Here is a 27,610-nt window from a genome sequence, read left to right as displayed (position 1 = left end):
GGAAGATTTCACAGTGAGTTAGTATGAATTTAGTATACCAGTGTGTGGTAATTTCATGACGGACAGGACTGCGTTAGGAACGTAACTTCTTTGGGTGAAAATTGAATTGGATGGTTGTGGTTAATTTCCTCTTTCATATGTTTCGACGTTCTTCGGGTGTTATTTTATGAATGCAGTGTTGTATGCAGTCTCCCAATCTTGGCTCCATATTTGATGTGTTCTGTAAGATTACAAACTCACACTTTCACAATCCTAAATAAGGCACCAGTTCAGTTATGAATCAAGTTTAATATGCTGAAATTTTAACGGAACAATGATCAATGTTAAAATAAATGTCCAAATATAAACTGATTTGTTTCTTTTTATTTAAATTCTCTTTATATATATATCACCGGTTGTCGTAAGATGACTATTAAAAGATTATAATTAATGTTAGTCTGTTTGGGAATTTGGTAAGCTAGACTGGATACCTGGTGAAACAGTTGCTCAGTAATGCAAGGTTAACTTCCCCAGATAGCTCACAGCTTTTAACCCGCTTTTATTGTCTTGAATATCAGCACCGCTTTCAGAACAACTTAATGCATCAACATTACAAAATGATAGGAAAATCAAAAATAGTTGGTTTTCCTATGACCTTACAGTTCACGCACCCTAAGTTGAAATCCATTTGCGGTATGCGTAGACGACTTATTTAAACGAATAATACAATGGAAGAGGCCCTCCAGTGCGGCTGCCCCTGTACGGCCCCAGCCACTGACCTACAGTAGCAGACTAAGAACCCCGGCAAAGTTCCCACTGCAGGCCGCCAGTGTTTCAGGCAAGAGTACCACTATCAGTAGGCAGGCACTTACGCTGAATCTTTGTTGACAGATTCGTTTCCTACTCATATGATGCAGCCTGCTCTCCCCCCCCCCCCCCCCCCCACCGACCTGGGGTCCTGTGTTGCCACTACCAAGTTCCAAACCCATGGACCTGGACGTGACGCGTCAGTCAACACTGAGTGGACAACAGGGATGATGTTTCGTTCAATGGTTCTCACGCTGACACTTGTTGATGGCTGAAATCTGCAGCAATTTGCGGAAGGATTGCACTTCTGTCACTTCGAACGATTCTCTTTCAGTCGTCGTTCGTCCCGTTCTTGCAGGACGTTTTGTCCGGCCGCAGCGATGTCGAAGATTTGATGTTCTACCGGATTCCTGATATTCACGGTACACTCGTGGAATGGTCGTACGAGAAAATCCCCACTGCATCGCTACTCGGAGATGCTGTGCCCCATCGCTCGTGCGCCGACTATAACACCACGTTCAAACTCGCTTAAATCTTAATAACCTGCTATTGTAGTAGCAGTAACCGTTCTAACAAATGAGCCAGACACTTGTTTTCTTATATAGGTGTTGCCGACCGCAGCGCCGTATTCTGCCTGTTTACAGATCTCTTTATTTCAATGCGCATGCGTATACCAGTTTCTTCGGCGCTTTAGTGTGTGTCTTTTGATACGGTGCGAGGAGATGTAGGTGTCTGGGATAGTGAGGGAGGAGTTGCGTGTATTGTTTAAAGGGAAGAGGTGTTGTATGTGTGGAGGAATGGCGCTGGAGTTTGTGTGTCGGGTGGGAGTGAAGGCGGAATGATAGTTGGTACTGGTACAATAGCCAGACCATATTGAGCAGTGGTAAGACCCTAGACAGGCATTCATCTAACTCTACGTCCACACTCTGAAAGCCACCTGAAGATGAGTGACAGTACATCCAGTTCCGCTGTCACCCTCCCCCTCCCCGCTTTTCAGTATTTTTTCGCGAATGGTACTTGGAAAGTACCGTAAATAAACCTCTGTATTAGCAATGATTTCTGCTGTGAGCCTACGTCGATCTCGAATCTCTCTCTTGGGTCTTGGCCTTTTCGCGAGAAATACGTGGGAAGAACTAATTTGTACGTTGCGCGATTCTTCCTGGAACATAGGCTTCAGAATTTCGAAAGTGAACATACACAACGCCTTGTAGCGTCTACCAATGGATTTTATCAAGCTGCTTCGTAACGCTCTCGCTGTTACTAACCGATCCTTTTACGATACAATCCGCTCGTCGTTGGATCCTCTGAACATCCTTTGTTCTCTCTCTCTCTCTCTCTCTCTCTCTCTCTCTCTCTCTCTCTCTCTCTCTCTCTCTCTCTCTGAGTCAAAAACATGGTAATGGTACCAAAGTGATGAGCAATACCCAAGTACCTGCCGAACAACTTATTTGTAAGGAACGTGTTTCGTAGAAGAAGTACATTTCGTTAAGATTCTTCGAATGACTCTCATTCTGCTAGCTGCTGTACCTTTTTATGCTTCATTCCACTTTAGGTCACTCTGGAAGGACAATTATGGGTACTGTACGATTGTTACTCTTTATAGTATTTTATCTCCAAGGTAATAGTTTAACAGCCATGGAGCTCTTCGCCTATTTATGCGTAAAATATTACATTTATGGAAAGGGAAGTGCTTCAAATTACCGTCCAGACATCCATATTAAAGTTTTCAGCGGTTTTCCTGAGGCACTGATACAGTTATTTTGAAAAGGGAACGGCTAGTTTACCTCCCGGTCCTTCCAAGAATTCGCGCTTGGGCTCCATCTCTAATGACTTCGCCGTCGACGCGAGGTTGAAACCTATTACTACTCTCTTCCTTAAGCAATGAACCAAGCTCGTGTTGATATTCGAGATGGTGCTTCATAGACCGCCCACGTTTACATCTATTAGAGGCAGTCAAATGAAACCTAGACACATGAAAAAAGTAAACTGTTTATTACTTCAAAAGTAATTACCATAATTGTTAATACATTCATCCCACTGTGAAACAAGGAGGTCATTGCTGTCAGGGAAATGTTTTTACGGCTGTAGACGGAACCATGATTGAACCTAGGCATGTACCTCTTCGTCCATTTTTCCTCTCTTTCCTTAACCATTCGGGGATGGCTTGCAGGAAGAAAGACTTGCATTACCCTTCCGTATTAGCCGAATTTCGCTAGTTACAGCGTCATCATGATTACACAACATGTCTGTTGGAGGCAATACATTATTTCTAGACTTTTTTGGAAACCGGGGTCACAGTATTTTGTGATTATGGTTTCCTGCGACGCAAAACGCCTCTTTTTGTTTTGTTTTTGTGTAGCGTCTCCCACTGCAGTTTGTTCAGAATTTATGTTATTCTCCGGCTGACCAAACGAAAACTTTGCCACAGTAAGCTGCAACTTCCACTGATGCAGCTACAGGTAATTCATTAAATGATCTTAATGCTCTGATTAATCAGTTACAGGCATTCTCTATAATAATATTAATTGTTTTCATCATTACTTTATAGTTTCACGTACACGCATCGCCCATATCTCCCTGTGTCTCGTACTTAACTACAAACTAAAACTAAACTCCGTCCGAACAGGTCTCGGAAGATCGTAATGGCACCGAAAGACCGTAATGTCATCTCAGCGTATAGGCGACACTGGCATGTGGTCAGCATACCACACTGCCGGCCGTTGTCATTTTCCGGTGACCGGAGCCGCTGTTTCTTAGTCAAGTAGCTCCTCGATTTGCCTCACGAGGGCTGAGTACACCCGCTTGCCAACGGGCTCGACATAGCTGATGGTCACCATCTAAGTGCTAGCCAAGCCCAACAGCGCTTAACTTAGGTGATCTGACGAGAACCGGAGTTACCACTGCGGCAAGGCCGTTGGCCCAGTAATTACCTAGTTTTGAATATATGATTTTACTTCAGTCATTTTTAAGCGATTTCCATATCTTTGATTGTTGATCGAGTGAGATGCCAGAGACGCTTGCGCGTTTAGTTCGAACATCACTGTAGTCATTTTCTTTCTACTCGCCAACTATTAGAAAATGTAAAAGGCATAACCACCGTTTTATGAACCCCACTTCTGCGAAAACTTCCTCTGTGGTAGCCAAGTTCTGAAATAGATTTTGCTTAGGCTTCATTACAGCATTAGCGTTGATTGAGTCGATTAATAAGAATAAATATTCAGGTTCGTTCGACGATGAAGTTTCAACCTCACATTGTGATTTTAGTTATTCAGAAAACATTCTAAGATAATGTAATTATTATTTGCATGTTTTGAACGTAATGGCGTAATTGTGAATCAATAAAAGAATCCGTAGTTTTCAGCTTGTTTATAGCTGTGAATTATTTACCGATCCTTATCAAAACGATGTACTTAAGGAATGCTAACAACAGCAATTCCACCGTAATTAAAAAAGTTGTCTTGATCGTATCTGGAAGGCTACACTCTCGTAGTCGTTATTCAGACTAGCTCTTATTTTTCTGATCGATGAACCTGCTACACACGTCAAATATAGGCGTAAACGTTCAGATTATCGAAATTAAAGCCTACAATAATTAGAAATATTTTCGAATGTCAACTGCCGCCAGAGAGACGGGTGTTATTGTCATGTTGAATACTAGCACTCTGAAAGAAGTCCTAGTTTTCGTTACTCCCGTAGTAGTCGAAATTTTGTAATAGAATCTGACAAGAGCTATCATGTGGAGTAGATTTTATTGCTTGCGTTTTACGTTCATTGACACTGCAAGTGTTTCAGCGGATAAGAAAGGGACATGAGAGTGCTTGTGTAGCACATATTTTTATCTCTGACTCTTCAAATCGCTTAATGTAAAATTTAATGTATCTACAGTAAAAAATGCATCTCAAAACACACGAAACAGAGGCATTGCAATGCAGTCATCAAACCTCTGTGTCTTTATGGGGTTGAAAGAGGGACTCTGAAGAAATCAAAAAGAGGAACGTAAAAAGGAAGAAACCAGGAAAATATTAATTCCGCATTATAATGAGAAAGGAACATACAGAATAACAACAAATAAAGAAATGAAAAGACTGTCATGTATTCGGTCACGAAAAAATCGCAGGTTAAAAGTTCCACGGGCATTTTAAAAGAATGGAACAAACCAGATTGATTACACAGGTTGCGAAATTCTACACAGTAGAGCTGAAACTGAAACAGTAAAATCGATCGGTGCAGCAAAAGAAAACCTGAAAGAAGCATAGTAGCCCAACGCTATATACAAAAAAGAAAGGAAAAAACACAGAAAATTCACTACTGGGCAGTTGGCCTGGCAGAGAAACCATAGACCGAACAGCTTGGTCTGACGAGCGAAAATGAGGCCATTCTGAAAGAATGGAAATAATATGAACACAAGACAAGCTGAAAGAAAACATAGGGGCCCAAATGTGAATAATAATAATAATAATAATAATAATAATAATACTGTATATTCATATACAAATGTTTACTGCATTCACAGTTAACCGATTCACTGTTGCCGATTTCAGTCACGCAGACCGAAGGGGGTCTTGCATTCGAGCTTAATAATTTGAAGATTTATGACCATTACCCAGTTTGGTAGATTTTCAATCCTGAGTCTTCAGTGTGTACGAATATATGCCAGTTGTGTAACGAACAGGATACTTTAGAGAAAGCGTCAAGGCAGAAACTAAGAGCAGGAGCTGCTACGCTAACCATTTCGATACAGCGAATGCGTGGCATGCGCGACCAACGAAAGGAGATATGGCCACATTTAACGTGACTGAGAAGTTGGAAACAGTTATTTATTGACATTTCAGCCACGATATCAAGAGAAAACGGTACATTTCTTGTGTGTCGACACGGTGTCCGGGTTACTGCTCAGACAGGACGAGGTCTGTGACGTCAGGATGTGGAATTTCTACGTTTCGGAGCCATCTAGAGCTGAAATGTCGAATTTTTGGCTTCTGTAATAGAGCTTACGTTCCATGAAAAAATGTTTCGACGCCTCTGCTCATTAAAGATACATAAAAAACGCATTATGGTGACAAATAGTTTTGATGAATTGTCCGATACATATGTCGGTATTTAAAAGTACTAGAATACCTAAACCTGAAAATATCAGTAAACATGTAGCAGAGAAAAACACATTAAACTTTGAGGGTATAGAGGCAAGAAACGAACTTGGTTGGCGATATTGGCCAATAGTGTATCTCGTATGTGCGGTAGGAATTGGGGGGGGGGGGGAGAATCGGGGAAACGAAGCATAATTTCTTACAAAATAAAACTTAAAACTTGTCATAAACTGTTTTTAATTCTCTATAATATTTTTAATTTATTTATCAGGCAACATAAAAGGCTACCACTTTGTAATTGGTATTTACTACAATCTATTGCGCCTGAGGGGAGTAGGTGTTTCGAAGGAAGACGACTGGCCTCGGATGGTGCAATTAGCTTTTTCAGCTGAGCAAAATTAAAGGTCAAGTCCTATTGGATAGCTTTTATTGCCACCTAGCATTATCACTCGCAAAAGGAATAGCGGCGAAGGGCGAAACAAAGAAAGGGAATTCACGACAAATGGCTCTGAGTGTACTTGCTACTACTCAACAGCAACTTTCTGACAATAATCAGACGGATAATGAATTGAGCCATCAGTCTGTGTGGCGGAGCGGGACGCTGTTTTCGTTTGCAGGGATCATAATCATTGTTTTTAAAACTTTTCATCATCTTAAGCGCCTCTGTATCCACTGATGCCCCCATAGTGATCTTAGTGATTTTCTACGTACATGATGAAGAATCGCTACTTAAGGTAGCTGCACTCCAAGTGTGTCCATTTTCAGAAGGAATATCTGTGTGCTTGCGACATGTGTAGCCTGCAACTGCCGCTAGAGAGCACTGCAAACGCAGATTACGTTGCCGAAAACGTTCGGTGCGACAATGTTGCAAATCACGTTCGCAGAAGACACTCGTGTGAGGATGTCCTACACTTGGTTGTCTCTGTTGTTAAATACCTTCAGGGGAAAGTGGGGACTGTGACTACTTCTTTAAACAGCATAACGTAAGTGTGGAGGGTCATTGTTGCAGCAAATACGGTTTCAATCGAAGTACGAAGTTCATAATACTCAATCCATGGACATGGAGGCACGGATGTAACAACTGTTCATTAAGAACCCGCTGTACGCTATTGGCTACAATATTTATTCTATGTATAATAAGATACTCACTTCTAGTGACTGCCTCTCGGATACTTTGAAAGAGGGGTGTTTTCGTAGTTCAGGCGATTCAGTGTCTCATTACCGATCGATAGTTTTACATACTTCTTCCCATTCAGGAGAGACACAAGGAGACTGCACTTCACTAAACTTATTCTCAGTGCTCCTAGAAGAGTTTTTGAATCACTGAACCGCAAAGACGAAGACTTGTCACGTGTCAATGGAATTTTGACGGTCATCGTCTGTCGCTGCCATGGTACTGTCTGCCATTTGTGCAGATAAACTTCAACAACGAATGGCAGGTGGCTGAACAGAGCAGGTTTGGAATTAAATTACAGTAAGACTATAACAATGTATAGTCAACGTACAGAAAAAATGATAGATACATATAAATAATAACGTTGTAGAAGTATATTTTTCTTGTACTTAATCCCGTTAAAAAGAAAGATTGATATGTTAAATCACCCTTCAGCTCTCTCCAAATGAGAAAATCCAGTCAAAGACTGGAGTCACACCGAAAGAAAAACATAAGGATAAATATGACCTGGAGAATCTTTTGTGAACGACATAAGGTTGGAAAAGGAGGTAAACTTCAACAAAAAATAGTTGAACTTCATAAGAGCGATCAGTGTGTACAGGGCGTCTATTATGTCAAAAAAATCAGAATTTGGAAACTATTAAGGTTACAATGAAATAAATACCCCTAGCTGCCTACAGGCGTTGATATGTCAACGGGGACAGTTGAAAATGTGTGCCCCGACCGGGGCTCTAACCCAGGATCTCCTGCTTACATGGCAGACGCTCTATCCATGTGGGCCACCGAGGACACAGAGGATAGTGTGACTGCAGGGACGTATCTCTGACACGCGTCCCGTGAGACCCACATTCCCAACTTATTGTCCCGTACTATATTCATAGTACCCCTGCCCATTATACTCATTACTCGAGGCTTTTTGCCGATTCCCGTAAGAGTTTGGGCACTGTTTGTACATCCGCACAGAAGATGATGGTCAAATGGGCGGTGAGCCTTAATATACGTATATAAAGATGGTATCTGTTCTTTCGGACATATCCCAATGAACAGATACCATCTTCATACATATAACTATTAAGGTTTACTACAAAACATTAGCAACTCTCAAAGCCTTTTTTTCTTTGTCCTTTGTTGCAAATTTGACGTGAAGAGTATTCATATGGCGACAAACCTAGAGAAGGTGCAATGTGTTATATGATACGCAGAATCCAAATTTATGACAATGATACTGCGGAGTTCTCGACGGCATTGTGGGGAAAGCACCATCGAAAAGAAATAATAATAGTGAGGTGGTTCAAAATCTTGAAAGAGGTAGACAGTGTCTAAGATCTTCCTCAAAGTGGACGCTCCGTTCGTATCAACATACTTGACATTTCATTTTACCCGAAGCCAACAACTCATGAAAAAAAACAACAGGTAGCTAGAGTTTGGTGCGGTGCCGAACCAAGATTCATGCTGGATAGAGGTAAAACAGAAAAACATCATCCGCTAACTCACAACGGAGACTAATGTGTCTCTTGAGTAACTTTGAGGGACTTGCATTAAAAAGGTTTGTGACGAAATAGCGCCAAAGAAACTGATACAGCATTCGTATTCAAATACAGAGATATGCTAACAGACAGAATACGGAGCTGCGGTCGGGAACTCCTATATAAGATAAGTGTCTGGCGCAGTTGTTAGATCGGTTACTGCTGCTACAATGGCAGATTATCAAGATTTAAGTGAGTTTGAAGGTGGTGTTATAGGCGGCGCACGAGCGATAGGATACAGCATCTCCGAAAAAGCGATGAAATGGGCATTTTCCCGTACGACCATTTCACGAGTGTACCATGAATATCAGGAATCTGGTTGTTGTTGTTGTTGTTGTTGTTGTTGTTGTTGTCGTCTTTAGTCCTGAGACTGGTTTGATGCAGCTCTCCACGCTACTCTATCCTGTGCAAGCTTCATCTCCCAGTACCTACTGCAACCTACATCCTTCTGAATCTGCTTAGTGTATTCATCTCTTGGTCTCCCCCTACGATTTTTACCCTCCACACTGCCTTCCAATACTAAATTGGTGATCCCTTGATGCCTCAGAACATGTCCTACCAACCGATCCCTTCTTCTGGTCAAGTTGTGCCACAAACTTCTCTTCTCCCCAATCCTATTCAATACTTCCTCATTAGTTATGTGATCTACCCATCTAATCTTCAGCATTCTTCTGTAGCACCACATCGAATATCCAACATCGCTGCTGCCGGAAAAACATCCTGCAAGAACGGGACCAACGACAACTGAAGAGAACCGTTCAATATGACAAGTGCAACCCTCCCGCAAATTGCTGCACATTTCAATGCTGGACCATCAAAAAGTGTCAGCGTGTGAAACATTCAACGAAACATCATCGATATGGTCTTTCGGGGCCGAGGGCCCACTCGTGTACCTTCGATGACTGCACGACACAAATCTTTGCGCCTCGCCTGGACCCGACAACACCGACATTGGACTGTTGATGACTGGAAACATGTTGCCTGGTCGGACGAGTCTTGTTTCAAATTGTATCGAGCGGGTGGATGTGTACAGGTATGGAAACAACCTCATGAATCCATGGACCCTGCATGTCAGCAGAGGACTGTTCAAGTTGATGGGGGCTCTGAAATGGTGTGGGGTGTGTGCAGTTGCAGTGATATGGGGCCCCTGATACTTCTAGATACGACTCGGACAGGTACCACGTACGTAAGCATCCTGTCTGATCACCTGCATCCATTCATGTCCACTGTGCATTCCGACGAACTTGGGCCATTCCAGCAGGACAATGCGACACCCCACACGTCTAGAATTGCTACAGAGTGGCTCCAGAAACACTCTTCTGAGTTTAAACACTTCGCCCGGCCACAAAACGCCTCAGACATGAACATTATTGGGGATGTCTGGGATGCCTTGCAACGTGCTGTTATGAAGAGATCTCCACCCCCGTACTCTGATGGATGTATGGAGAGCTCTGCATGAATCATGGTGTCAGTTCCCTTCAGCACCACTTCAGACATTAGTCGAGTCCACGCCACGTCGTACTGCGGCACTTCTCCTTGCTCACGGGGACCCTACACGATATTAGCCAGGTGTACCAGTTTCTTTGGATGTTCAGTGCAAGAGGGCGGCAGCTGCGAAAGTCGCTTTAGAACTGAATTAAGTACTCGCACTTTTTAGAGGAGAAGGCTTGGTTAAAGGCAGACTGAAATATTTCGTGAACCGATCGTAAATTCGTTTTTGGCTGACCTTTCTGTCTGTAGGAACACACCTTAGGACTAAACCACCAGGCCCAGAGGACGAAGAGTGGTCTACAAACTCATTTTGAGCAGAGTAGTGCTGTATCCAGATACTTAATTAACTGGTCTCTTAGAAGGCGAGTTCCTCATATCAAAATGCTCAGTCTAGCGACCCCCACTTGCAGCTTCAGTGTTGTACACACATACCGTGTAGCCGCAGACAGCGGCGTCAGCAGTTAGGGCTCGAGTGCAGAAGACGGCGCCTGCCGCTTTGATTAAGAAGAGCGAAGCCCGCGGAGGGCGGTGGTGGCGCGCTGGGAGGTCAGCTCGGTGTTTGTTTTGGCGTGGCCGCCACCGCCTCCGCCGCCCCCGCAGACGGGAGCTGCCGCAGCCCCCGCCGGCGCGGCCTAATTGAGCGTTTGGGCTGCGCTTCTCTGACAGCGGACCGTCCGTCAACTCGGCAGCGAAACCACCGCCAGAGTCCCGCAGTCCCCACGTGTCCAGTCTGGGAGGTGGCTCTGCCGCTGATTACACTCGAGTGACAAAAGTCAAAGTATGCCTCCTGACATCGTTTCGGACCACCTTTCACTCGCCGTATAGCAACAGCCAGACGTGGTATGGACTCTAAGTCACTGGAAATCTTCTGCAGAAATATTGAGTCATGCTGCCTCTACAGTCGTCCCTAACTGCGAAAGTGTTGTCGGTGCAAGATTTTGTGCACAAACTGACCTGTCGAATTCGTGCCATAAATGTTCTGGGTGCTCAGATCATTTGCTCGAATTGTCCAGAATGTTCTTCAAACCAATCGTGGACAATTGTGGCCCGGTGACACGGCGCACACCTATCTATAAAAATTCCATCGTTGTTTGGGAACATGAAGTCCATGAATGGCTGCAAATGGTCTAGTAGCCGAACATAACCATTTCCAGTCAATGATGGGTTCAGTTGGACGAGAAGGCCCAGTCCATGTAAACACAGAACACGCCATTAGGGAGCCATCATCACCAGCTTGCCCAGTGCCTTGTTGACGACTTGGACCCATGGCTTCGTGGGGCCTGCACCATACTCGAATCCTACCATCAACTCTTACCAACTGAAACTGGGACTCATGTGGACAGGCCACGTTTCTCCAGTCGTCTAAGGTCCGACCGATATGGTCTCGGGCCCAGGAGAGGCGCTGCAGGCGATGTCGTGGTGTTATCGAAGCAATCGTGTCGGTTATCTACTACCATAGACAATTGACGCCATACTTCGCTGCACTGTCCTAACGAATGCGTCCGTCGTACGACCCACACCGAGTTCTTCGGTTGTTTCACGCTTGTCTGTCAGCACTGACAACTCTACTTAAACATCGTTGCTTACGGTCGTTACGCGAAGGCCGTCGACCACTGCGATGTGCATGATGAGAAGCGACGCCTGAAATTTAGTATTCTCGCCACTGACACTGTGATTCTCTGAATATTGAATTCCTGAAATATTTCCAAAATCGAATGTCACATGCGTGTAACTCCAACTACCACTCCGCATTCAGTCTGTTGATACCCGTCGTTTGACAATTATCTCGTTGTAAACATGAATCACCCGAATTCCGTCAATATACTGCCCTTTTATACCTTGTGCATGGGATACTACAACCATCTGTAGAAGTGCATATTGCTATCTCATGACTTTTGTATCGCGCGATGCCGCCGCCGCCACCACCACCACCACCACCACCACCACCACCACCACCACCACATCTGGGCGCTAATGACCATAGAAGTTTTGCGCCCTAAAACCACAAAAAAAAAACCACCACCACATCGATGGATTGGATGGTGAGAATCTTTTCACTGGCAAGAGCAATCGCCTGATATTATGGTGTCATCGTATAGAGTTAAATGAATCTGCCTCTCTTACTGTACAACAAACGACATTGATTTTTGAGAGATTATGGGCCGATATGGTGCATGTGTTGAGCCTAGTGGTCGTCAGTTTCAACAGAAGTTGTGAGCTAAGGCTGTAGTTGTATACAAGTCGTCTTCCATAAATAACTAAATATTTATATAAAAAAACTACCAAAATAGAAGTTTTATTGCCCAGACCGCAACTGATAAATATCCTGATAACCAGTTCCAGCCAAGATATATATCCATCCTTAGATCGTCGGATACGTGAATTACCGATAGGTAATCAAGAGATTGGTGTGGCATGTGTGTCTTTTTCCGATGTGCATGAGGTAAATGCGGAAACGTAGACTATGGTGACATCAGTAATGGATCTCTTCGACTATTTACGCGCAGTGTTTAGCATTTATTTGCTTTAAGGGGCAACTGACAGTTCCTGCACCAATCTTCGATACTCTGTAGGCCTTCCTACATTTCGCTACCAACTTCTGGCCTTCCAGTTTTCCTTTTAGGTTTCCAGTCACGTGCCTTATCTCTAGATCGCCAGGGCCGACCTAAAAGGAAAACTGGAAGGCCAGAAGTTGGTAGCGAAATGTAGGAAGGCCTACAGAGTATCGAAGATTGGTGCAGGAACTGTCAGTTGCCCCTTAACGCAAATAAATGCTAAACACTGCGCGTAAATAGTCGAAGAGATCCATTACTGATGTACTATGGTGTTGCTGGAAGCTGTAGCCGTAAAACGCCTAGGAGTAATAGTCCGGAGCGACCTACGGTGAACTTACCGCAAAAAACTAACAGCAAGCGTCACTGGGAGAATATTAACGAAATGTAACTAATATACAAAAGATGTGGCTTACAGTACACTTGACGGGTTCTCGATTATTTCTCATCACTCTGGGACCCTTAATAAGTAGGATTAGTTAGCGGGAAGGCGTTGCAGAGGTGCTCAACGAACTTCAGTGGCAGACACTACAACAAATGTGTCGTGTCACGAAGGGGCTTACTGGTGAAATTCTGAGAGCGTACGTTCGAAGAAGAGTCTGATAACGTATTACTTTCTAAATGGTTCAAATGGCTTTGAACTCTATGGGACTTAACATCTGAGGTCATCAGCCCCTAGAAATTAGAACTACTTAAACCTAACTAATCTAAGGGCACCACACATTCATGCCCGAGGCAGGATTCGAACCTGCGACCGTAGCGGTTGGGCGGTTCCAGATTGAAGCGCCTAGCACCGCTCGGTCACAACGGCCGGCTTTTACTTTCTCCCACATACTTCTCGAGAAACGACCACAACCAGAAAATTAGAGAAATTAGAATTCATACGGAAGTATACAGACAGTCCTCCTTCCTTCATACAATTTACGAATGGAACAGGGAAGGGAGGAAATAATAATGGTACCTATGGAACATTCATGTTATGGAATCTAACAGAGCAGAGAATTGCCAGATGGATAGAGACATACTTAATCTCCGTGGATTTGCAGAAAGGCTGTGATACGATACCACGAAAGAATCTGTGGGCAAGTATGAAGAATAGAGGCGTGTCAAACATTTACGTCAAAATAGTTAAACAGTTCTGTGTGAGTTTCCTGTTACAAAAGGGCTACGCCAAAGATTTGCTACAGTACCGACGCTGTTTAAAATCATTGTGGTGGAGGGAGGGCGTAAGGCCTGAAAGAACAAATGTGGTTGTATGGGAGTCCCTGTGGGTGATAAAACCCTGTGTACAGTTCTCTTCGCTGGCGACGAGGTCGTAGCAGGAGACCAGTATGATGCTGAGTACATGCCTCGAAATTTGAAACAGGACTATGAAGAATGGGGCCTCAGAGTAAGTATGGCAAAAACCGAATATCTACAGGTTGGTGACAGTAGAATGGAAGACCTGGAGGTTGAAACCAGTAAGATATGGGGATTTAAGTCTTAAGTACCTGGGGATTATGACGCCATCAAATAGAAAAATTGAAGATGACATAAATGATAAAATATAGGCAGAAGAGCCTTAGGACAACTGAACTCGGTTCTTTGGAATAACATAACATAAGCGACGAAACAGGTGATATATCGTTCAGTTGTTGAATGCATTGCTACGTACATAGCAGGACCGTGAGTTATCAACAAGCGTCAGAAAAACAAGTTGCTTGGACTAGAGATAGACTTATGGAGACGAGGTTGTGGCGTCTCCAGGCTGGGAAGTTTACCGAATATAAACGCAAGGGAGATTATGGGTGTCGATAAATCAATAATAGACATCATAGAGATGAAACTATTAAAATGGTATGCACATCTGGAAATAACGGACGATAGCTGAGAGCCAAACAAAATGTTGCAGTGAATCCCAGTGCAAAAGGGAAAGCTTGGACTACCTAGGAGGAGCTGGAGTCTAGAGGTCCGGGATGCGGTGAATGCCAGAGGACTACGAAAAGGAGACTGCCAGCATCGGAAGAAGTGAAAAACGGGAATCGAGAAGCGGCGCCAGCTGCAGAATACTCTAAAGTTGATAGTGATCAAAGGTACTCTCTACCGCACACCGTAAGGTGGCTTGTGAAGTATAGATGTAGATGTAAGAAAGGCTACGGACACAGCAGTCAGTCACAATCTCATTGGTTTTTTATGATTCACGCATATCCATATTGCAACTATTAACAGCCATCTTCAGTGTATTTTAGTGAGCTAAAACCCAGCAAACTCGCAGCAGTACAGGTGAGGATATGCATTTACAGGTGAACGGGCAGACGGAAACTTTGCTAGTGCACCAGTAATGTCGCATCAGCATACGACATACGTATAGCTGCGAGTTCGTTGGATTAAAATTCAGTCAAATGTACTGAAGATAGTTGTTTATACTCTACTGGCCATTAAAATTGCTACACCAAGAAGAAATGCAGATGATAAACGGGTATTCATTGGACATATATATTATACTAGAACTGACATGTGATTACATTCTCACGCAATTTGGGTGCATAGATCCTGAGAAATCAATACCCAGAAAAAAACACCTCTGGGCGTAATAACGGCCTTGATACGCCTGGGCATTGAGTCAAACAGAGCTTGGATGGCGTGTACAGGTACAGCTGCCCATGCAGCTTCAACACGATACCACAGTTCATCAAGAGACTGGCGTATTGTGACGAGCCAGTAGCTCAGCCACCATTGACCAGACGTTTTCAATTGGTGAGAGATCTGGAGAATGTGCTGGCCAGGGCAGCAGTGGAACATTTTCTGTATCCAGCAAGGGCCGTACAGGACTGCAACATGCGGTTGTACATTATCCTGCTGAAATGTAGGGTTTCGCAGGGATCGAATGAAGGGTAGAGCCACGGGTCGTAACACATTGTTAAAAGTGCCGTCAATGCCAAGAAGAGGTGACTGCGACGTGTAACCAATGGCACCCCATACCATCACACCGGGTGATACGCCAGTATGGCGATGACGAATACACGCTTCCAAGGTGCGTTCACCGCGATGTCGCCAAACACGGAAGCGACCATCATGATGCTGTAAACGGAAGCTGGATTCATCCGAAAAAAATGACGTTTTGCCATTCGTGCACCCAGGTTCGTCGTTGAGTACACCATCGCAGGCGCTCCTGTCTGTGATGCAGCGTCAAGGGTAACCGCAGCCATGGTCTCCGAGCTGATAGTCCATGCTGCTGCAAACGTCGTCTAATCGTTCGTGCAAATAGTTGTTGTCTTGCTAACGCCCCAATCTGTTGACTCTGGGATCGAGACGTGGCTGCACGATCCGTTACAGCCATGCGGATAAGATGCCTGTCATCTCGACTGCTAGTGATACGAGGCCGTAGGGATCCAGCACGGCGTTCCGCATTACCTTCCTGAATCCACCGATTCCATATTCTGCTAACAGTCATTGGATCTCGACCAACGCGAGCAGCAATGTCGCGATACGATAAACCGCAATCGCGATAGGCTACAATCCGACCTTTATCAAAGTTGGAAACGTGACGGTACGCATATCTCCTCCTTACACGAGGCATCACAACAACGTTTCGCCAGGCAACGCCGGTCAACTGCTGTTTGTGTATGAGAAATCGGTTGGAAACTCTCCTCATGTCAGCACGTTGTAGGTGTCGCCACCGGCGCCAACCTTGTGTGAATGCTCTGAAAAGCTAATCATTTGCATCACACATCATCTTCTTCGTGTCGGTTTAATTTCGCGTCTGTAGCACATCATCTTCGTGGTGTAGCAATTTTAATGGCCAGTAGTTCACAATCGCTGTGCAGAACTATTCCTTATGGAATCAAAGCTGGTGCAGATGTAGACACGTGATTGCTAATGAACAGGTAAAATGCGATGCATGCCCGGTTGGGTGTGACAGAAGGCGTGTGCTGCCAGTACGAACTAGTGGACGGCTGAGTGCAGCGGGCTGCGTGTGGTACCTGACGTAGTCGCGCTTGCAGTACGTCTTGCCGTCGCGGACGAAGCAGGTGCAGGTCTCGTCGAGGAACTGGTGGCACTCGGCGCACTTGAGGCAGGCGGCGTGCCACTCGAGGTCGGGCGCCACGCGCAGGATGTACTGGTCGTGGATCTGCGCGCCGCACCCCACGCACAGGCTGAGCCGCCGCTTCTCTGCAACACCAGCGCCACGCGTCACGCACTGTTCCGGCGCGCAGAGCGCTTGCGGGCGCGGCAAGGGAGGATCTGGGAACTCGGGGAGTGCGGCTGCAAAAGTAAACAGCAAATTTTCTACCGCTAGCATTCAGTATTATCGAGACACGCACACTATCTGATCAAAGGTTTCCGGATCTCTCTATATAAAGCGGTATTAGCCAGTAGTATTACGAGAGGAGGACCCGCCACTATACAAGGAGGCAGGAAGTATTGTGTTGTCGGTAGAGAAGCACTAACAGCAGAATGGGTCGTCGGAAGCGCTCAGTGTCTTCTAACATCGGCTAGTCATTCGATGTCACCTGAGTAACAAACCAATGGGGGACATTTCAACCCTTCTAGAGCTGCCCAAGGCGACTATTACTGACATCATTGTTGTTGTTGTTGTTGTTGTTGTTGTTGTCTTCAGTCCTGAGACTGGTTTGATGCAGCTCTCCATGCTACTCTCTCCTGTGCAAGCTTCATCTCCCAGTACCTACTGCAACCTACGTCCTTCTGAATCTGCTTAGTGTATTGGTTCAAATGGCTCTGAGCACTATGGGACTTAACTACTGAGGTCATCAGTCCCCTAGAACTTAGTACTTAAACCTAACTAACCTAAGGACATCACACACATCCATGCCCGAGGCAGGATTCGAACCTGCGACCGTAGCGGTCACGCGGTTCCAAACTGAAGCGCTTAGAACCGCACGGCCACACCGGCCGGCAACTTAGTGTATTCATCTCTTGGTCTCCCTCTACGATTTTTACCCTCCACGCTGCCCTCCAATACTAAATTGCTGATCCCTTGATGCCTCAGAACATGTCCTACCAACCGATCCCATCTTCTTGTCAAGTTATACCACAAACTCCACTTCTCCCCAATTCTATTCAATACCTCCTCATTAGTTATGTGATCTACCCATCTAACCTTCACCATTCTTCTGTAGCACCACACTTCGAAAGCTTCTATTCTCTTCTTGTCCAAACTATTTATCGTCCACGTTTCACTTCCATACATGGCCACACTCCATACAAATACTTTCAGAAGCGACTTCCTGACACTTAAATCTATACTCGATGTTAACAAATTTCTCTTCTTCAGAAACGCTTTACTTGCCGTTGCCAGTCTACATTTTATATCCTCTTTACTTCGTCCATCATCAGCTATTTTTATCCCCAAATAGCTAAACTCCGTTACTACTTTAAGTGTCTCATTTCCTAATCTAATTCCTTCAGCATCAGCCGATTTACTGCTTTTGTTGATGTTCATCTTATATCCTTCTTTCAAGACGCTGTCCATTCCGTTCAACTACTCTTCCAAGTCCTTTGCTGCCTCTGACAGAATTACAATGTCATCAGCTAACGTCAATGTTTTTATTTCTTCTCCATGGATTTTAATACGTACTCCGAATTTTTCTTTTCTTTCCTTTGCTGCTTGCTCAATATACAGATTGAATAACATCGGGGATACGCTACAACCCGGTCTCACTCCCTTCCGAACCACTGCTTCCCTTTCATGCCCCTCGACTCTTATAACTGCCATCTGGTTTCTGTACAAATTGTAAATAGCCTTTCGCTCCCTGTATTTTACCCCTGGCACCTACAGAATTTGAAAGAGAGTATTCCAGTCAACATTGCCAAAAGCTTTCTCTAAATCTACAAATGCTAGAAACGTAGGTTTGCCTTTCCTTAATCTAGCTTCTAAGATAAGTCGTAGGGTCAGTATTGCTTCACGTGTTCTAACATTTCTACGGAATCCAAACTGATCTTCCCCGAGGTCGGCTTCTACCAGTTTTTCCATTCGTCTGTAAAGAATTCGCGTTAATATGTTGCAGCCGTGACTTATTATGAAGCGTAAACGCGAAGGAACGACCGGAGATAAACAGGACCAGGTACGCCTCATGTACTGACCGTTAAGGACTGTAGAGAATTAGAATTGTGAATAGTGGATATACAAAATCGCATGAAATCAGCGTGAGTTCTACAGTGCTTCCAGCAGTCCACTTTGCACAATGACTGTGCGTAGCGAGCTGAGAAGAATGAGATGCAACTGTGAAGCAGCTTATCACAAGCAACTCTTTTCTGTAGTCAGTGTTAAACGACGCTTGAGATGGTGTAAAACCGCGACGCCACTAGACGGTGGATGACTGGAAACGGGTGATTTTGCGCTGATGAGTCACGCTATACTTGCTCCAATTAAATGGAAGTGTTTGGGTTTGCTCAATGCCTGGAGAACGTTACCTGCCGTAATGTGTAATACCAACATTGAAGTACGGAGGAGGTGATGTTACGTTATGAGGGTGTTTTCGTAGATAGTGTGCGCTAACAAAATCGCTAAATGCCGAAGGATATGAACACAATTCAGAGCGTTCTGCACAACGTACAGTAGAGGAACTGTATTATAGGCGATGATGGTTTGTTTCAGAATGACAAAACACCCTCTCAAACCATCATCTGTGAGACTGGTGGAATTAGAGCTGTGAGGACGGTTCGTGAGTCGTGCCTGGGTAGCTCAGTTGGCAGAGCACTTGCCCGCGAAAGGCAAAGGTTCCGAGTTCGAGTCTCGGTCCGGCACACAGTTTTCATCTGCCAGGAAGTTTCATCTCAGCTCACGCTCCGCTGCAGAGTGAAAATCTCATTCTGATAGACAATAGTTTGGAGACAATAACACTTCTGAAATGAATTAGCCTGCCCAGAGTCCCTACCTGAACCTAGAGGAACACGTATGGGGATGACCCCAACGTCCCTAGCTTCTCTGGTTTCGGCTGTTGAGGAAGAATGGGCTGTCATTCGACTGTATACATTCAGACACATTATTCAAAGTGTCCCCAGTTGAGTTCAGGCTGTCATACAGACGAAGGGTAGACACATTCTATATTTATGTACACTAATATGTATCCAGATACTTTTGATCAGTGAGGCTCTTAGTTTGCAAGTTTCTTTTTTCTACCCTCCACTTTGTTTCCATTGCACGAAAAAATTAGTTTTGTTTCATTTGGGTTCCAGAGGTGCAGCTGTGCCTCTCGGTTCCTACATTTGAAAAAAAAAACGAACAATTATACAAATACCTCATTTACTTTTTCATCTAAAAAAATACAACACTGTAGTAACTGATCAACCGATTACTTTTAACTTATTTATTAAATTCTTTCTGTAGTGACTTTAATAATTCAATTTAGAGCGTTAGCATCTAATACGTGACGCAATATTATGAAAAAGTCAAATTTTCTTTTACAAATCCTTCACTTAATTCAGATTAACTAAATCTTCATTTTGATGCCGCTACTAAGGAACAGTATTAAGAAACTCGTCACCGAAGTCCAGGTTGGCAGAAGTGTGTCTTTTTTCCGTAACTTGTCGATCCCATTATTGGTGTTTTACGGGATTTCATTGGCTGCTACTCAAAGCTTTCTCACGTTTTCGTCTGACAATTCCGCCTTGTGATTCACTGCCCTTGGCCATTTTCATTATTGATTCAGAGGTAAAATTAGGATAAAAAATCCAAAGGCAGCAGATTATGATTTTTCAGTTATGTAAAGCCATCCGCGAGAAATCATAATGGACACCCTGAATTTTACAAAGCTTCGAAAGACTGCAGAATCTATATACGATGCCTCGGCTGCAGAAATGGTATGCCGACATTAGGGACATCTGGTGAACTTACAACACAAACATCTTGTGGCTACTCTACGGCAGCTTTTTTTAAGCAGTAGTGCTACTGACAACATGACTCGTGCATATGTTATTTATATGCATTTGACGATGCTGGTGCTGATTCCGCATTTAACATTTGACGATGTCACTATGGCTCCAGTACATTAGGACTTTGTTTTTATCAAACACGTATGCCTTTTCATATTTAAAGCGCACAAATGTAAATTTTGTCAGTACTACTTTTCACTATGGTCTATGTATTGTTTTTAAGCTGTAGACAATATGCGAGTGCATTTACACTTTTACCATATTTGCTGCAGTTCTGATGATGGTCATTAAAAACCGAAACAGGTAATATGTTAACAAAAAGTTTGTGACCATAGACGTAAATTAAAGGAAACTTATTCCCATTTACATACCATGTTTACGATATCTCTTTTTTCAGAATCACTTTTCTTGCTGTTGGTAGTCGGCGTTTTGTCTCTTCACTATTTCGGTTAAAAATGGCTCTGAGCACTATGGGACTCAGCTTCTGAGGTCATTAGTCTCCTAGAACTTAGAACTAGTTAAACCTAACTAACCTAAGGACATCACAAACATCCATGCCCGAGGCAGGATTCGAACCTGCGACCGTAGCGGTCTTGCGGTTCCAGACTGCAGCGCCTTTAACCGCACGGCCACTTCGGCCGGCCACTATTTCGGTCATATTCAGTTACTTTCCTACCCAAATAAGAAAATTCATGTACTACTTCTAGTGTCTCATTTCGTAATATAATTCCCTCAGAATCACGTGACAATTTAATGCATTCCATTACTGCTACTTTACTTTTTTGACGTTCATCTTATCTCTTTTCAAGACGCCGCCCTCTCCGCTCAACTTTGCTCGAAGCCTTGAGGCCTCAGACAGAATTACGATCTAATCCTTAGGCCTCAACCATTTTCTCCCTCTTCTCTCTCTTCTCTCTGAACTTGAGTCCCCTTTTACTGTCTTATTCCTTGAGAGCTTCATCTTTATCTACATCTGCATCTACATCGAGAGTTGGCAAGCCATCGTACAGTGCATGGTGGAGGGTACTCTGTACGACTACTAGTCATTTCCTTTCCTGTTACCGAGCGAGGTAACTACTCTCTCTTTCCTAAAATTCTCGCAATAAACCGAAGTCGACCATTCACCTTCCCTACCACAGCTCTCATATGCTCGTTCGATTTCCTATCGCTTTGCAACGTTACGACCAATTACTTAAATGACTTGACTATGTCAAGCAGGACACTATGCAATTCTGTATACGAACATTGCAGGTTTGTTCTTCCTCCGCATCGACATTAACTTACATTTTTCCACATTTAGAGCTAGCTGCCATTCATCACACAAACTAAAAATTTTGCCGGTCTTGTAACTTCCTACAGTCACTCAACTTCTACGTCTTACTGTACACTACAGCATCCTGGGTTCTATTACTTAGAAGTCTTCGAGCCACTCACATATCTGTGAATTTATTCCATGCGCTCGAACCTTCGTTAACAGCCTGCAATGGAACACCGTGTCAAACGCTTTCCGTAAATCTATAAATACGGAAATAACTGTTGCCCTTCGTCCATGGATCGTAGTACGGACTGAGTAACATCGGGGATAAACTAGAACGTTGTCTCACAACATTATCGACCATTACATCCCTGTCATATCCTTAGCAAGGAATAGTGTGCGGAAAGTATAGTGTGGGGTAAGAGGTCCCTAGGAATGTGAACACTATGGCTGAGGATGTTAGGCATAATACGCAAAGGTCAGGGCAATATAGCAAAAGGAAGATGGCAGGATCAAACAAGCTAACAGATTGATAACATTAAGAAAAGATTTTCGGTGTTGCTGGGCCGAATTTGAAGCTTCCGATGTATCTCACGTTTTCTCCTATGGATGCCGCTCGAATCGAGGGACCATTTTAGACACCTGAAGAGAGAGAGGGTAAGGAGGTTTGAGTTCCGAGTACTGTTGTGTCGATATCCTGAGGGACTCGGAGCTTGTTCGATATAAGCAAGCCAAGGAGGGAAATCTCTGTAGCAGGGTAGAATTAGCTTCCGTTTACGAAGACCTCAGACAACGTCCATCACCATGACAGATCGCTTCTGCCAAATATGATGTCAACACGCACGAAATTGTCCACCTCCGTAGCTGACGAGACGACCATACGAACTCCCCCCCGCCCCCCTACACCCCCCTCCCATCTATTTGATCCATGTTGACAGAAAGTGTAGGGCGCGACTTAGTACCTCAACATACGTAAACAGGAAGGCGCAACTCTCAACCGTTTCCGATAAAACCGTGTTTGAAAGTTTTAGGCGTGCCAGTGTACTTTGTGCGAACGCTTGTATTTAAGAACTGCTCAACCGAACGAGTAAGCTGATAGTTTCATAAGCGCGCGGTCTCTTGGACGTCAGTTGAAAAACAAACGTGGTTTACGTTCATAAACGAGTCTTGCTCATCATAAAATTTCATGGTGTTCCACACATATCTGTTGTTGTCAGAACAAAGTGAGAATGAAGAAAGGGAAGTAACTGTAGTGAGATTCGATCCAAAGACATCGCGCTTACGGAACTAAGCTCTCACTCGATTTCGGACTTCTTGAATACTAGTGACCATATAAAAGTAGACAAGCACGCCTAAAATTTTCGAGGTATATTTTCAGGAAAATGGTTGAAGAGTTGCGGCCACCTGTTTATGCATGTTGAAGTCCTAGTCGTGTCCTTCACGCCCTGTGAATATAAATGAAATTGGTTAGAGGAAATTGGTACGGTCCCCTATTGAGTGGTCAGCAGTGCTGACTGCCATTCAGGGGACCCTGCATCGATTCCCGGTACTGCCAGAGATGAAACTTCCTGTCAGATTGAAACTGTGTGCTGGATCGAGACTCGAACTCGGGACCTTTGCCCTTCGCGGGCAAGTGCTCTACCATCTGAGCTACCCAAGCACGGCTCACGCCCCGTCCTCACAGCTTTACTTCTGCCAGTACCCCGTCTCCTACCTTCCAAACTTTACAGAAGCTCTCCTGCGAACCTTGAAGAACTAGCATTCTTGAAAGAAAGGATATTGCGGAGATATGGCTTGACCACAGCCTCGGGGATCTTTCCCGAATGAGATTTTCACTCTGCAGTGGAGTGTGCGCTGATGTGAAACTTCCTGACAGATTAAAACTGTGTGCCGGACCGAGACTCGCACTCGGGACATTTGCCTTTCGCGGGCAAGTGCTCTACCATCTGAGGCAAAAGTCCCGAGTTCGAGTCTCGGTCCGGCACACAGTTTTAATCTGCCAGGAAGTTTCATATCAGCGCACACTCCGCTGCAGAGTGAAAATCTCATTCTGGAAACTGCCAGAGATGTTTCTTCTGTGGGAGAACTGGTATGCCGTTGCACTAAGCCCGCTGAGGCCAAATGACTAGCTACTCGACCAACTAGATGTGGCTGCGAGGTCAACAAACCCGACACCGGCCGGGAGAGTGGCTTGCTGACAACATACTACAGCATACACGATTGAATGACGCCGCTGGCAAGGGACGACATGGCGGTCGGTGGGACCCCGACTGGTCCGTCTAGGGCCAGAGTGCGGAACTTTACTTAAACACGAAATTTGTCCCGTCGTTAGCAACGCTGACATCCACTGACTAATCACACCAGTCGTCCCTCGAGAAACGCTGCTCGTTGCGAGAACCAGCAGGGCCGAGTTGGGTAAAAAAGACAAGCGAGGTTAAATACGTGGCACCATTAGAACAAGGAGCAGGTATTCTGTAAGCGGCCTTACTTAGCGCTGCTTAACCCGCTCTGAATGGAAGCACTAACACAGAAATTACGGCCTGCGGTAGCGTGTTTGCTCACTGATTGATGATAAACAGGCGGCGCTGGTGTTTGTGTAACGTGGGCGGCATAGACGCCGATAGAGGCGAGCGCGGTGCTGTTTGCTCTGCTCAGCTACCGGCCACCGGCCACCCTGCTATTGGCTACCGGCTACCGGACAGAAGCCAGCCGCATGCATGTCCCGGCATGCACCTCGCCCAGCAGTGTGCCCCACTTGTTCACCTCCCGTCTCCTGCGGCGGAGCTCGCCGGACAGATATTCATTACATCGACAGCGAGGACCTTGTGTCGCTCACAAACAGAACGTTCTTTGCCCTCACTTCCCGCAAGACTTACACGGACGACGACTGACTAATTTCGTAATTTGTTTATAGTGTAACTGATAATGAATGACGCCAAGAATCGGTCAAACATCAACATCTATACTCCGCAAGCCACCCAACGGTGTGTGGCTGAGGGTACTTTACTGTTCCTGTTCCAGTCGCGTATGGTTCGCGGGAAAAACGACTACCGGAAAGCCTCCGTGCGCGCTCGAATCTCTCTAATTTTACATTCGTGATCTCCTCGGGAGGTGTAAGTAGGGGGAAGCAATATATTCGATACCTCATCCAGAAACGCACCCTCTCGAAACGTGGACAGCAAGCTACACCGCGATGCAGAGCGCCTCTCTTGCAGAGTCTGCCACTAGAGTTTGCTAAACATCTCCGTAACGCTATCACGCTTACCAAATAACCTGTGACGAAACGCGCCGCTCTTCTTTGGATCTTCTCTATCTCCTCTGTCAACCCGACCTGGTACGGGTCCCACACTGATGAGCAATACTCAAGTATAGGTCGAACGAGTGTTTTGTAAGCCACCTCCTTTGTTGATTGGCTACATTTTCTAAGGACTCTCCCAATGAATCTCAACCTGGCACCCGCCTTACCAACAATTAATTTTATATGATCATTCCACTTCAAATCGTTCCGCACGCATACTCCCAGATATTTTACAGAAGTAACTGCTACCAGTGTTTGTTCCACTATCATATAATCATACAATAAAGGATCCTTCTTTCTATGCATTCGTAATATATTACATTTGTCTATGTTAAGGTTCAGTTGCCACTCGCTGCACCAAGTGCCTATCCGCTGCGGATCTTCCTGCATTTCGCTGCAATTTTCTAATGCTGCAACTTCTCTGTATACTACAGCATCATCCGCGAAAAATCGCATGGAACTTCCGACACTATGTGCTAAGTCATTTATATATATTGTGAAAAGCAATGGTCCCATAACACTCCCCTGTGGCACGCCAGATGTTACTTTAACGTCTGTAGACGCGGGCATACTCACAATTGTAGCTATGATAAGCGCTGGAACTCGAGGGCACGATAAAATTGTACTGTAACCAGAACTAAAACCTGAGACAATGGGCGTCCGTAAGCCTTTTCGCTACACTGGATAAAATTCTAAAACTCCAACTCTTGATGTAACTGATTCCGTTAACTTGAAAACGTGTCATACCTTAAGTACTAAATTTGAGAAATGATATATACAGGGTGATTCTAAAGTGACTATACATTTCAGTGATATAGTAAGTCACTATACATTCCAGGGATATAGTAAGTCACTGTACATTTCAGTGATATAGTAACGGAGTATTTGTTTCTTGAAAGTACTACGACAGAGTGGTAACCAAAGAAGAACGAATCGCTCTTGTTTCTGTTCCTCTTCGTGGAATGACGTATGAACAGGTGCGGACAGACTTTGCCCGTCGGTTCCGGAAAACAGGCCCCACCAGGCTTGCTATCAAGACCCTAGTCAATAAATTCCAGAGTACTGGTAGTGTTGCAGATGAAGAACGTCCAGGGAAGCCGGCCATAATGCCAGACACCGTGCAAAGTGTGCAGGATGCGATCACACGTAGCCCTTCCGCATCTACCAGGAGACTTAGTAGGGAGCTTGGTATTCCTCAAACCGCTGTATGGAGAGCTCTTCGTTACAAGCTGCACAAACGTGCGTACCATATCTAGGTCGTACATAAGCTTGAAGCGGAGGACTACGCTGCCAGCCAAGCTACGTGTCATGACCTGCTACAAGCTGTGGAAAATGATAATTTGCTGCAAAATGTCTTGTTCAGTGATGAAGCTACATTTCCTACCTGTGAACATGTGAATAGACACAACTGCACGATCTAGGCAGACGAACAACCACGTGTGCTGCAGGAGTTGCAACGGGACACAGCAAAAGTGAACGTGTGATCAGGTATAACGAGGTCAACAGTGTACGGGCCCTTCTTCGCAGAACAAACCGTTACTGGAACCACATGCCTAGATATGTTGGAACAGTTTTTGTAGTCCCAGTTGATATCTGATGGGATTTTGGATACTGTTGTTTTTCAACAGGATACTGCACCACTCCATTTTGCCCTCGTTGTTCGGGATTATCTGAATCAAGCATTTGTCGGCAGATGGATTGGTCGTGCCTCTCCACGGATGTGGGCACCCCGCTTTGCATGGGAGTTTATCAAGTCTAAGGTATACCAGGTGAAGATCCGCGGCACTGGACACTAAACACAGCGGATCCGAGCCGCAGCTGATGAGATTACAACAGATTTGCTTGGGCAGGTTTTTCGGTCTACAGTGGAGCGCTGGGGTTGTGCCTAGACATGCAAGGTGGTCACACTGAAATGTACTGAAATTATGTCCTATTGTAACATAAGTTGCAGTGCCATTACATATTGGTTAATAAAATTTGTTTAAGTACAAAATGTATAGTGACTTTAGAATAACTTATCGTATCTCAAACAACAGGTATTTATGCCATTATTATGTTGTGCAAAAATCATCGCGGCAAAGAAACTGCTGTAGGAGAGAGTGTCAGAGAAAAGACTGGGCACATCACTTATTTAAGCACGGTTCTATAAAGGTTCGCAATCATTCTGAATGCTGAAAAGCGCCGGAATCGCGGATGTACCAAGAAATCGGCAACGTTTCCCGTTTCTCTTGGAAAAGTTTTGGATCTGAGCACTATGGGACTTAACATCTTAGGTCATCAGTCCCCTAGAACTTAGAACTAATTAAACCTAACTAACCTAAGGACATCACACACATCCATGCCCGAGGCAGGATTCGAACCTGCGACCGTAGCGTTGGCGTGGTTTCAGACTGAAGCGCCTAGAACCGCTCGGCCACAACGGCCGGCAGGGGGTGGGGGTAGAGGAGAGTGTTTTTGTAGCGGTGCCTATTTGGGGATTTCTAGCAACAATGATTCGTATAATACGAGCTATAGTCTTTCCAGTTGTGATGTACAGATGCGAAACCTGAACCATAAGAACTGCTGA

The 27,610-nt window shown here is 44.7% G+C and overlaps 1 protein-coding gene across 1 annotated transcript in view; it reads right to left on the bottom strand.

The window, feature by feature from the left end:
* The window catches only part of LOC126088371 (insulin gene enhancer protein isl-1), a 327,678-nt gene that overhangs the window by 181,405 nt on the left and 118,663 nt on the right, over positions 1-27,610 (bottom strand). Inside the window, exon 2 of the mRNA XM_049906509.1 lies at positions 16,579-16,861. Within this exon, the coding sequence (XP_049762466.1) occupies positions 16,579-16,861 (283 nt within the window). The remainder of the gene's footprint in view (positions 1-16,578; positions 16,862-27,610) is intronic.

Source organism: Schistocerca cancellata, chromosome 6 (assembly GCF_023864275.1).
Source record: "Schistocerca cancellata isolate TAMUIC-IGC-003103 chromosome 6, iqSchCanc2.1, whole genome shotgun sequence".
In the NCBI taxonomy this organism is placed as follows: domain Eukaryota; kingdom Metazoa; phylum Arthropoda; class Insecta; order Orthoptera; family Acrididae; genus Schistocerca; species Schistocerca cancellata.
The sequence above is the reverse complement of the archived record's forward strand: the minus strand, read 5'-3'. Positions and strand labels throughout refer to the sequence as shown.